Here is a 13,954-nt window from a genome sequence, read left to right on the forward strand (position 1 = left end):
AAATTAATTCTATGAATTTCCCGCTTTAGAGTCTCTCCAAGTCGCATTAGTTCAAGGAGGCCACGTGACATATTTCAAAGTCCAACAAATCCAGTCATAAAGGTGATCACAGTAATGTGCATCTGGTTTTGTGATCATTACATATGCAACTATGGCTACGTGTAATAAGAGGGCGTCACATACCTAGAATCCGAACGGCATTTGCGAATTATCTATTGTGCGACCGTAAAAGGCATTCTAAAACACCTTCAGAATCAGGGCTTCCTTAAGTTATACAGGCATTCCTTTCGGAAGTTCCACCAACTTCTTAGGGAATTAATTAGGTGAAGTCAAGAAATGCAGTACTGGTGGTCTTGTTCCCGATCATCTTATTTGCCTGCTGACTTCCGTACGATCTTGAGCGCCGCTCACTAACTGACAATTCTCTTCGGACAAGTCGAGCAGATGGTATAGTCTGCTGCCGTTCATTACTGAATGAGCCGTCAATTTGAATTACTCACATGCTCCGGCTTTGTCAATAACATGCAGCCATTGATGAACCTGTCGATCCACCGTTTGCTTTAATTCCGCTCTGGTAAGCTGGACCACTCAACCCCCATACTCCAATCATGCGGTCTCTTGCGTTCACTTCCTTCACTAGGAGGTCAAGACTCTAACGTATTCGCCATTTATCCATCCGGTCTCAACCGTCTCTTTCGTCAATACACATGCACACGTATGCGAACTAACTGAATATGAAGTATATGTGAAAGATGTGCGCATGCACATTTTAATGCAACGCATTACTCGCATTCTGTACAAGGTACCTTAATTTCAGCTTGGTAGGACAGAATCGCCATTGAAACTTGCTTCATTGGGCTCTGAAATAAATCGCCAGATGTCTTCAAATTAATCCTGATATAGGGCTGTTATTCTCGATGGGCGCATCCTATGACCTAAAGATTGGTCTCGAAAACAGGCTCCTGTGGAGCAAATCCCTCCTTCCCAAAGGTTGATCAGTATCATCCCTTTGCCGAACGCTGTGGGTAGAACCGATGGATGGTCACAAGCATTTTAAATATTCCAACAAACTATCGTTGCGTCACGACTGCCGGACTGAATTTTCATTTCAATTTCCCAAGTGGACAAGTGTAAGCCATTCTAATCCACAATTAATCATTTTTAGCCTGTTTGTCTAAAAACCCGTGAGTTCCTTAAAACTGGGCGGATAAATCTACAAAATCAGAATCGGGCGTTGAAGATAGTTCGTTTCTATAAAATATGCATTTCGTGTTGTTTCGAGCCCATTTTGGTGCGAGTGGGAACGTCTTAACAGTTCAGTCGCAATTGGCTCATTGTCCCTAACTGTCCTAGCAAGATTTTCAATTTTGTCTACTGTTACCTTTGGTTTTCCGTTTTACGCTCATGTTAGGGTGAAGCTGGTTCTATATTTTGCTACGCAGCCAGAATTAAGTAGGATGGTTTACCCTTTAGCGCAAGGAATTCGGGAGGTGGTGGAACTGATCCTGGCTCACTCAAGAACGTTCCCTTGGGGAATAACCAAAGTGGTTGTTAGGTCTACCTGTGTGAAACTTCTGTTAACTTGAATTTCGCTACGTGGATAATATGGAACGGCTTTTTGCATTTATCAACCCACGTGCCAACTAAGGTGTTGCACAAAATTGGTTGGAATTGAACGCTAATAGTCAACACCTGAGTTTTATCAAACCAAATTACAGCAATTTATCCTCGTTCTAAATGTATACACACGATATAAGAATATTTCCCACATACTTTTGTTTTTTGGTATGTTTGGTAGTCAGGTGACCCCGTGACTTCTTTACTGTGTTATGTTATTATAATGCGAGGGAAACTGATACGTCACAGGTTGCAGAAAATAGATAACAGTTGGATTGTTTAAAACACCACCCAAATCATAAAGGAAACTACTCACAAGGTTCCTGAAAACTCTTCGACCCTCTTCAGTTGAGTCTCCCGTGAAAACCAAATTGATTTGCAAATGAGTGTATTTCTCGACCACCCAAATCAGTTCTTTGGTTTTTATTTGTCCAACTGGGACCGAATATACTGTGTCTAGTCCTACTACCGCAGTGACATGCACGTCTGTCCTTGTTGTCCTGACACAGTACGGATTCTCTCAGCTAATTGGACCAAGGAAGACCAATTAATGCGTATACATGAACACCTGACTGGGGTAAATGAGCCATCGCATTGTTCTACCGACGCTCAGACTAGGTCAAGTGACACGAACTTGAGTTTGAAATAGGAAGCGATAATCAGAGTTGATAGGTGGGAAATGTGTGGATACTAGTGATCTTCACATATGAGTATATTCTCTATAATTTTACAAATAATAACCCACAAGCCACTGATTGTGACAACCATCTATTGACAGAATTTGTTCAGCAAAAGAATAGTTTGTGCAGAGTAGTGATGAGGAAAGGAAACCTATGTATCTGTTGATACAAAAGAGGATGCAGGTTATAATCCCGAAACCAACCAACAAGTGGTATCACCGTGAGCTAGAGATGTGAAATTAATGTTTGGACTATAATAGTGGCATATCATCTCTTGTTTGGGTATAGGGAGGTATTAGCAGAGAGCAGGCGAAGTCGTTTCTGTTCGACTTGTCACGTACGCAGCCACATTAGGAACGGGTCACTTCCTATCAGTGATTATACGCTATTTTCTTAAAGGCGAACCATCAGTTAGAACAACGGTTTTTGTGGCTCCCACCCGGTTATATTCAGACTCCTTGCTGTCTGTGCGTCTTCTGACCTATGTGGCGACTGGCGAGTAGTTAGACAGCCGTTATTTAAAAATGGTCAATTGACTATGTGGTCGTTTTCTGTTTACGGATCAGTGATTCGGCTGATTTCGCGGAGACACATTGGTGGACATTTAAGTTGCCAGCTGGTGTCAGGTTTAAACATCGGTTTTCACTTAGGTGGATAATGCATTATTTTGTTCTTGTTGGGGAGTAGTTTGAAGGTATTTTGTACTTGCATCCAAAAATTGGAAGGAAAGCTTTAAATGCTTTACTAGTTTATGAGGACGAAAACCAAGTAAGGTGATACCACCTAATTTCTATCTTCGTGGATCGAAATGGATATAGAATACAAAAAAGTTTGCAAGGTTTGGACCCTTTGACCATGCATGTAGGCTTTGATGTACGTCAAGAAAAGCCAGTTAACAGCGGCTTTTTATTTGTGCGTCATTCCGCTATGTAATGGCTGTGTCTGATCAGACGATCGCCGGCTATACCTGAAGTTGCAACCTCTCGTGAGAGAAGAGAATAAAAATAAATTGGTTGTTGCTATCAAACCTCACCGACTGCCTGGGCTTACAAACTTTGCATATTATTTTTTCAAAGTTAGAAAAGAGTGCGTTTGTGCACGTCAGTCTCCCTCTGTTGTAGGTATCTATCCTATTCCTTGGTGACAAAACTGGAGCACTGAGAAGGATGTTGAAAATCGCCTGATTATTTTTTACTTCGAAACATGAAATGCTTTCAAATATATTGTACGAAACAACTCTAGTAAGAACAGAATTGTAACAGTTGGCCGGTTGTGTCTGCTAACCTCGGACACACTGCGTGTCTCTGTACAGCCGTCTACTATATTGTACCTCATGAGATTCGCGAGCAATTATCTTGAAGTAACCGGTAACTCCTTACCAGTGTTGCCTATTCACAACAAATTTCTTTGAGTGCAGCGATTCGCTAATATGCTGTCTTGTCATTTTGGTACGGCGGACATTCGCCATTTAGATTAACTCAGAATGGGATACCACCGCATCCCGAGTTTTAGGAATGTCATTAAAAACTTGGAAAACGACGGTAGCTAAAGTTAGTTTCAGACGAACAGGTTGCATTTGCAGTCGCGGCAGTATGAGGCAAATGAGGAGATTCTATGTACGTTGGTAATCTTGTAGGAATGTCCGTTGTATCAAGCATATTATTGGTCAATACCTCATAGAGGAGGGAGACGCTAAGACGAAATTCAGTAAACGATACAAAAATCATGGTAAAATTCTGCTTTTCACACACATCACAATGGTTAACAATACGACACTTCTTGCAGGTTGTTTCTACCCTTAGACAACTCTGTATTGCACCAAGTTTTATTACACAAACCTTATTTTTAAAGTTTCGGGTGCCCAACTGACCATGTTTGTTTCCTTTCCAGCTTGCTTTGTGCCGTCACCGTATTTTCCACGGTATTTTCTACACTGATTCAAACCTCCCCAGAACTGACCCGTTTGGGTATCCTGGAAATAATGCAGCAAAATGGTCCCGGGAGTACGGGACTCACCTTTACTTGGTACGTCGCGGAGATGTAGAAGAATTTAGAACCTTTCTGTATATATCAGTGCATTTATATTCACTGTATACACATTCGCAGATAGTCAGTTCATGACCTTATTGGATTTAGCAGGCAGTATTTGAACGGAAAGGTAATGGATGAATGATGAATAGTGCGAATACACTTTCCCTTTTCCCTAGATTTATATGACGATAAAAAAATAAACTAGTTAATAAAACCGATTATCTACTTAGACTGCAAGTTTGAATGAACTGGCAAGGAAGATTCCATCCTGTCATGAACTAGATCTCAACTTGATAGTACCAAGATGGTAGAGTATAAGTGGATCTGATTGTCTAGGCTCTGGGATTTGATGAAATGTACGAGCCACATAGAATTACCAAGACAGTGTATATGTGGACTCATGACTAAAAATTCTCTGCTTTGCTTATCAAATATGCCGAAGGGAAAGTTTTCTAAATTTTCCCATTTACTGGAATGATAAATGCTCTGTGATATGTTCATCTAAACTTATGTACACAACTATCAAGGAACTTTTTCATTTTAAATAGGCTTGTCAAAGTGACAATTGATTATTTTGATTTCTTTTCTATTTTCAACATCCCTTTCAACTATGTGATTTTGCATATTTTCAATCGATAGGTACAAAATAAAATATTATAATGAGAGCGGCCAGTCTAACTGAAGCACAGTTTATCATTTCAACTAACTATCTGTCTTAGTTTACCAAGCGTTTACAAAACAAAGCAGCGCCTATGGTTCTGTAAGACAGATCATTTCCGGAAAACCATCCAGTTCCACCAGAATCCGTTCTGTTTATTTGCGCAGAATTGGTGCAAACGTTTTTTCTTATCTCACGCTGGGATCGATTACGTATTAATTCTTTTCTGTCGGGCTAAGGTCAGCGCATTACTTCCTGTCACGTAATTTTGTCCTGGTATTGTAAGGCAAGGACACTTGTTTCACCGGTGCATTTGCATTCTTGTCCACAGGATTCCCGTGTTATTTGCACATGTTGAAGGAATAGGCCGGGTTCTTTGTAGCCTATTCTTCCTGTGTCTGTCGTTTGCTGGAGTAACTTCGCTCATTGGGCACGTACAGCTGACCGTGATAACATTGAAAGACTTGGGATGTAAGTGATTCGTCCATCTTTCAATCACTGAAACTTTTCGCATCTTTCCTTGCTTCTTCGGGTTTCACTAATTTGAGAAGATGATGATGGCTCTATAATTGGAATTCGTGATCGAACTTTTCCAGTTTTTCATCTTAAATTACATTCCTCTTGAGAAAGCATCACTGTAGAATTTCACGTTACACGATTTGATTTGAAGCCAGCCTGATACCAAAACGCAGATCAAAATATCACAAGTTGCAATCGTATATTTTGACATAGGGACGCAAGATGCAGGTAGTCTACGAAAAATTAGGATAGATTTCGCCCGATGCGTGTACATCCTAATCTGTAGGTTCTAAAAATAGCACACTATGTTCCTACATAATTTCCCCTCACGTGAATGGGAGCGACTTCTGACTTTCTATAGAGGAAAATGTTGGTAGCTCAGGTAGCGTAGATGGTGGTCGTTGGCTTTTTCGCTGAGCTGGGCAATTTGATTACAAACGTTTCATCACCAATCGAGGTGACATCATCAGTGCGTTATTGTGGAGCGTAGGAGTGCGTAGCGGTGGGTTGGTGGTTGTGCGTTGGGTAATGTTGTGCGTGTGTTAATATGCGTGCTGCTAGCAGAGGATGACTAACAGAGGATGACGCAAAAAAATTTTGGCATACGGAGGCACGCGACACGGAAGAGAATTTCTGGAAGCATGGTACTCCACGGCAGATTCGATCAACCGGTGCATCGGACTGGACCCAATTTACGCGGCCCTACGTGCAAAAGACCAACATCTCAACCGGAAAACTCAAGGAGGGCCGAATATTGAACTCACAAACAACGAAACAAGGAACTCCTTGGAAGTAACTCAATAAAGGTCACAACCCGGGGCTGGAAAGGACAAAGGTCACTCTAGCATCGACCAGATTATGACGGCAGGGGATACCAAGCTCAGAGGTCACGTGGGCATCGGCGAATGAGGACACAGGACAACGGAGCAACCAATGGAATCGTCCGACCGAACAATTCTGCTAGCAGCACGTATATTATCACACGCACAACACTACCCAACGCACAACCACCAACCCACCGCTACGCACTCCTACGCTCCACAATAACGCACTGATGATGTCACCTCGATTGGTGATGAAACGTTTGCAATCAAATTGCCCGGCTCAGCGAACAGGTCAACGACCACTTCTGACTTTTCATGCATCAATCAAAAGTCAGCCGGATAAAAAACAACCGATCCCGAATGCACATCCATTTTGGTCGAGATTTAATGGGATTAAGATATTTAGAATAAATTAGGTGAACCCATTCTGAAAGAAGATTCAGGTGATACTCCAGATCGATTGGACAACACACCACACATTCACGGAACATTCATTTGCATCAGATCCTAACACGTTAAAGCAGCCTGCCTAACAGCACCAAGCGGCTGATCGATTTAGTGAGACAGTGGACTATTTGTTATATTGGGCGAAACAGACCATAACAAGTTTGCTTACGTACCTGGTATCTTTCCGAATACTGGGACATAACTATGCCTGACAGTATAACCATTGCCCAAACCGGTCTGGTATATTTATCCATCTCCATGTCCACCGTTGGATTTTATTGGTCATAATGAACATAGTTTGTTGACACTTCTTGTATGGTACTGAAAAGCACCGGTCGAGGTTTCGCTTGTTGTTTTATGCTTTCTGAAATGAACAGCTTCACTCTGTGTATCATATTCTTTATGTGTATTCACGTTTGCTAATGTATAAACAGGCTTGTCTCCACGGACATTGATCCATGCAACATGGTGAATATTGGTTAGACGTACCAAAGTACAGTATGTCTTCGAATGAGATGAGGTCAGGATCGTCGCATGTTAACAGGGTTTTGTCCCTTTCTTTCTGAATTACATCACCATGAACGGTCATTGGAGTCTAATCACAGCAATTTCTCCGCCATCCGGCACTAAGAAGTCAGCGATCAGAAACAGCATCGGCGGTGTTCGATGTGATATAAAGCAGCCATCGGCGACGCTTGCCAATGTCTTTTAATGCCTCAAATCTAATCCTATAGAGACAACCTGGACGCTCGAACCGATTTAGTTTTGGGATTCAGTTGAACCCCAGATGAATCTCTTGTTTATGATACCTTGACATAGTTGAAGAGCTTTCAGCAAGCATCTACTCCGTTCAGGAAAATAACAGGTATGCTATACCGATTCCGATCCATTCCGGCCATTATGATGGGGTTACTAAATATTATTAAAGTATATAAGGATGATAAGTATGTGACTATCAGGAGTTTGGAAGTTATTGTGGTGAGAGATACCGTATGCTGACAAGATATAGTATGACCGGAAGATATCACCATGTGCATCATCCAATAGTGAGCTCGTTTGGATTCCATTTCTATCCCTGTATATTAGCTGGATGACGATTATTTATTTCTTGTCGGAAATTTTTCTATTGTGTTGTACTCTCCATAAGACTTTGTACTACGCTTGTTAGTACTTTGGATCCTTTCAAATTCCAGACACTGATAAGACTAATTCAGAATTTCCCCGTATCTCTCAATTCGATTCAAATCTAGTTACAGTTCTCGTTAAGGCTGAGTAGAAGTCTTACAAGATGTATCCGTCTAAATTGCCACAGAAATCCATGAGAATGCGTACTTCTTGTTAGGTGGCAGGAAAATGAAGCAGACCCGATGCAGAGGTATAATTCCGTAAACCAATTCAATGTAATTCCGTATGCATTGAAATAGCGCAAACTGATGTAAAAAGTTTATTCGGATTGGTTGTTCATTTCCATGTTTTGTGACAATGATCGAACGCCTACAGACGTTTTTCCACACATTTGTAGTACCAATTTCTCAAGGACAGTGTACAAAATCAATAAACTCTTCAGACATTGAACAGCAAATACAACTGTTTAATTTCATCTGTTTCAGTATCCCACCGGAAAGCATCATTTGGTGGTCTTGCCCTAACCCTGATTTTTGGAATGCCATCGGCGATCAACATAAACGTGCTGACAAATCAGGTTGGTTGTATCACTGACTATCATTCTAATATACTGACACCAAACGAATCAAACATTATGGCCAACCCCCTGTTTGATGACATCCATAAAAACTTTTCGCCATCTCTCATCGATACTACTATTCATTGGCATATTCGTAACGACTTTCATCAATCATTCATAATTGAACTGACGTAGCTCACTTTTGTGACACACGAGTTGCTCCCCGTTCAGAAATATCCTACATTTTCATGCGATTTTCATCACAGTGTATCCGGCTGACTGACTAAAGATTTCATAATCATGGACCGAGTTAGAAAATGCTTCAATACCGATACGCTGGACGTGTGTGAGTTACTGTTTCTCTACTAAAGGTTAGGAGGAGAGGTAAGCACTGCATGGTGCATATATGGTTTGTTCACTTGATCGTGAGGAAGATGACGCTGCTTGATGCCATCAGTACACAACATAGCTGGTAAATGAAAACAGGCTACTGCTGACACCCCCTTCTCCGTCACAAACTTTTCCTTCCCCTTCTCCCCACACTATTTATACGTCTCTTCTTGTAGGCCCAGCAGTTAGGGTTGATGACTCCGTTCGTCCTGCATCGGTTTTGCAAGCAACACCTGCGCGTCATCAGGCGCCGACATCCTCAGGCATCTCGATATCAATCCTCAATCCTCGATGCCTAGTCTATCTGGCTGCCTTCAATGTCCGCACTCTGAAGCAAGCGAGACAACAAACTGATCTTGCTGTCTCACTGGGTTCGCTTGGCATTGATGTGTGCTGTGTCGCGGAAACAAAAATTCAAGATGCAAGTACAGTGGTTGAGCTAATCTCCCCATCACCATCCACTCGCTTCCAGCTACGCAACTCCAGAGGCTGCTGCGGCAGGATGTATAAGGGTTGGTATCGTCCTAAGTCACCGGGAGGAAGGATCTTTGTTTGACTGGATACCCGTCGCGAGTTGCCTCAGTGCGGTTTGTCTGGCAACGTCTGTGAAAGAGTCTCACAAGCGGGAAGTTGATCAACGTGTGTTTGTCGTGTCTGCTTACGCCCCAAATGACTGGACTTGGTCCCATCAATGACAGGTTTTACGACTCTCTGAATGCCCTGTTGCGGCGAGCTAAAAGCTCAGATATCGTTGTGGTTTTCGGAGATCTGAATGCACAAATGGCAAGGCTTAGCTTATCTGAGACTCATTTAGGTGTAATTGGTAAGTACAGACAATGGTGAATGATTGCTTCAGCTGTGTGCTGACCACAGACTGATTTTATGTAGCACTGATATCCAAAATAGCCGAAACCGTCTGGCCACATGAATTCCTCCAACGGCGTGCCGGCAACGAATTCAAATTGGTCATATTGCCACCGGCTATGGCGGGTTTTGTCTGTGGCACGACACTACCAGATGCACCCAAACACTGTAAATAAGACCGAATGGTGGCACTCATTAAATTACGGAGAAATATCCCAGCCAGTCCTGAACATAACTTGACGCGGCGAATTATCAGACGTCAAGAGCAAGTGTGCACGCGAGCCGACCATGAAGTCTGGTGGACACGGAAAGCCAAGAACCCAGAAGAGAACCAGAAAGTCCGGAATGCCCGAAGATTATTTAAGCCGATCCGTACCCGAGAACCCTCTGTGAACGAAAACATCAAGGATCAGAATGCAGCGACCGCCTTGAATATACAAGAAAACCTCGATCATTGGGCGGAATACTTCGAGCAACAGTTACCGTGGCCACTAGCTCCAACTCATCTGGAGGCCACAGCTGAAGAAGAACCCCGGACATCGAACTTCAAACCCCTTAGGGCTTCAGAAGTATATGATTGCAAATGGCCTTTTAAGCGCCATAGAGCTTCTAGTCCAGATAATCCCTCACTCATATTGTTCAGAGATGGAGGTAAAATCATCAGTCAGCGCTTGTCTGTTTACCTGCATATGGGAAACGGAGACTGTCCAAGGCAACTGGGGACAGTAGGCGATACTGACCTTTTTCGAAAAAAAAGCTCGTGGTGAATGTGGTAACTACAGGAAGGTCAGCTTGACCCCAGTCGTAACGGGGTTGTTGTGCTTCGTCGCCTTGTGGCGGCTCGTGAAGCACTGACTCGAGAGCAACAAGCGGGATTCCGGCCTGGAAAGGGTTGCATTGACCAAATCTTCGCACTCCCGTCGGCTGCTAGAACGACGTCATACGTACAAACGACCCACACTTTTGGTATTCCTTGATTTCCAAAGCACATCCGACTCGGCTGACCGGTCTGTTTTTTCCTTGCCACGCTTGCCATCAAGGACTTCCCCTGAAGTTTTTGAATGCAATGCGTTCTTTGTATTCGCAGACTTTCGGCCGTGTTAGAGTATACGAAGTTCTCTCCGAAAGCTTCCTTGCACAAAGCGGCGTCCGTCAGGGATGCCCAGTCTCTCCATTCCTATTTAATTTCGTGGTCGATGAAACAATGAGAAGAACGCTTGAAGGTCTTGGCACCCTATTGTTCACATAGCTGTTGACGAAAACCTTGTCGGTCTCGACAACATCGGTCTCGTCTTCGTTTTTAAATAAAATGACCATCCTAAAGTATGCACTTCGCACCCACAAAGTGTATGCTCATGCTAATGGAAAAGCATTCGCTGAAAACGCCGCTTACATACCATGGGAAGCACCTAAGATTGCGGGACCTTTTTACAAATCTAGGATGTTGTGTTAGTTCCGATTGTAGTGTGACAGATGGGGTCAATGCACAAATCCGCAAGGCTCGCGTCGCGTTTGCTAAGTTGAGACACCTATGACATCAAAGCGATATATGCCCGAATCTCAAGGGATGTGCGTATCAGGCTAGAGTAAGTGCTGTTTTGTTGTGACTGAGAACTGGTCCATTCAAGGAGCCCAAATGAGACATCTTCGGAGAGTTGACAATCTTTGTCTCAGAATTATAGCTCGAAAGCAAGTTTTCGGTTGTGCGACAAGGATAATGTGTCTAGCACCAGGAGCTGCGTTGGTTAGGCCATGTATTGCGCCTGCCGACCCATCGCTTGCCGAAAACAGTGCTGTTTTCCGTGCCCGATTCAGAGTGGCGAACCCTTGGACTGGCAGTGGGATATGAAAGTGACAACGAAACGTTTTGATGCCGTGGCTGCTACCCGTTCTCTAGGATGAAGACCGTGGAGTATAAAAGCTATTACCAGCACACTCAGCTACGCTGGTCATTGCCGTCTTCCTGGATGGGTACCCCGAGACGGGCCACATAAATGGCTGGAAACATTGTCAGACATGGCCCAGTCGCGCCCTCAATGGTGTGACTCCACTGCATAGTTTTGTTCCGAATTCCCCCACTTGACAGTCCACTGATTGTGCCGTATTTACGCACCAATTTATCAGCTCCTGCCTCCAATGCGCAGCTACCTACCCCACCTCCCCAAATCATCGGTGAACGAAACTGTGGCAGCTACAACCACTGTACGACAAGTACGTGGTTCTTACAGCTAACAGTAAGATCCCCGCTGCGCCTGATGGGGGACGCTGCAAAATATGGCTGCTAATCGATGTTAGTGACGTTTTGTTGTCAGTTTCTATGCAAATTGTCTGGATGAGTGTCTGGAGGTGTGAGCACCTCAGAATTATTATAGTAAGGTAGCATTATTTCTCTTCCATGTACATCATTATTCCTTTACTCGCAATAGGGCTGTCAAGTAAATATTGGTCGTACGGTAGTGAAACATCGATCTTGGAGACTGATGTCATACTGCTCATAACGATAATGATCTTACCACAACATGCGACACCTTCACTTGTGAGCATCAAGCAGGATTTCGGCCGAGGAGAGGCTGTGGCGACCACACCTTTACACTGTCAGATGTTAGAGTAAAACCATGTGTACAGACCACCTACGTTCTTGGCGTTCCTTGATCGTGAGTGTAAGGTGAGGTCTATAGTATCTGGTAAGGATGTCCAACCTCCCCTCGAACTTCGTCCTTGATAAAACAATGAAGTGAACTCTGAGAGTTCCCGGAAAACTCTATTTGGAGTATGATTTCAGTAAGCTAGCACCAAGTCCCTTCCCCATCCACCTTTATTATTTTCCTCACAATAAGGCTTTCAAATGAATCATGGTTGTGTGGCAGCGAAGCATCAGTGTTGAGCAATGACCTCATATTGTCGATGACGGTGATGATGACTGACATGATTAACATATGATGGTAAACTGAGTAAGCTTTTTGAGGCAGAATTTGTGAAATATAGCTATCTGCGAGCTTATGGAAATGGAGCCGAATTCACTGCTGATATTAATTTAGTTTTATCGATCGATCGGATCGCTCCATCTGAAACTCCTTCGCGGAGGGTGAGTAGATGCTGTCAGAAATTAGGTTAAACAAGTTTTCTTTTTGAAGCAATAACTTTCTTAAAGGCATTGTCTATTGATCAGCGGTTATTTACCTTTAGTCCTATTCCACACGCAGTTCACAACCAGCCGTTTATTTTTATCTCCAACTTTGCTTTCAGGATGCCGTTTGGGGGTTCGCTCTCATGTTGTCCGGTCTTGCCATGGCTGCATTAATACTGATCTACGGACCTTTGCGGTACAGAAAAGTTGTGGTCAATGACTTCGGTATCGATGATTGGAAATTGTCAATTGTGTGGGTGTTTATGATCAGGCAAGTTCTGGGTGTCTAATTTACTTCACTTCACGTCGCAGCAAACCACTGGTTTCCTCATGATGTTATTGTCTATCTAATGAGCAACAACACATACCATACTCATAATCTGTGGTTTGATTTCTAGTTCAGGCAATGCATTTTATCAACTTCGGATCCAAGTTTTGAATGCACGGTTTGTTTATAGAACTTAGAAAGTTCTTAGAATTGTGTCCCCTGCAAAGATACTAGCTCGGGAAACTGAACAGAAGAATTGAGGCTCGATGATAACATAGATTGGAGCCTGAAAAACGAAAGTAAGGGGTTGCTTCCAGGTCAACTAGTTTGAAACTGTTTTCCTGAAAACTTTGACTGAGTTTGTATGGTTATTAGGTATCGCAGCTATCAGTTCCCACATGGATTTGATACCTTGTTTATCTTCCAACTTTACTGTCCAAAAACAGCAGTTGGCTTCAATTGTCACCTTTGGTAACGTTATCAGAGCAAACTCTACGCGTAAACTTTTGCAAGCAAATTCTATGTCACCACTATTGTCAAAAGATAAACATGGAATTGGTGGATGGTGCGACCATATGAACTTATGCCACACTGGGAATTTCTGACACCTTATCACACCAGACCATATTTACTTAGGAGTCATGATCCTCGAGATAAACAGCAAAGCTGCCACCTCCAGTTCTAAGCTGAGTTTTCGGGCCTGAACGCTGTAATCACCTGGAGTATTAGATTTCCTACGTTTTCATTCTCCAGCTTATCTTCCATGGCCCTTCTTTTGCGCAAGTATGCGTGGTTCTCACTTTGCCGTCCATCTTAGTATTTCGAAACAAACAATTTTCCGGTTC

At 43.1% G+C, this 13,954-nt stretch overlaps 1 protein-coding gene across 1 annotated transcript in view; it reads left to right on the top strand.

Moving 5' to 3' along the window:
- Window positions 1-13,954, top strand: part of T265_12894 (hypothetical protein) — a gene marked incomplete at both ends in the record, with an annotated part of 58,672 nt that overhangs the window by 40,650 nt on the left and 4,068 nt on the right. The window contains 4 exons of the mRNA XM_009166069.1: window positions 4,188-4,322; window positions 5,318-5,457; window positions 8,387-8,478; window positions 12,961-13,094. Of these exons, the coding sequence (XP_009164333.1) occupies window positions 4,188-4,322; window positions 5,318-5,457; window positions 8,387-8,478; window positions 12,961-13,094 (501 nt within the window). The remainder of the gene's footprint in view (window positions 1-4,187; window positions 4,323-5,317; window positions 5,458-8,386; window positions 8,479-12,960; window positions 13,095-13,954) is intronic.

Source organism: Opisthorchis viverrini (genome assembly GCF_000715545.1).
Source record: "Opisthorchis viverrini unplaced genomic scaffold opera_v5_21, whole genome shotgun sequence".
Lineage (NCBI taxonomy): Eukaryota > Metazoa > Platyhelminthes > Trematoda > Opisthorchiida > Opisthorchiidae > Opisthorchis > Opisthorchis viverrini.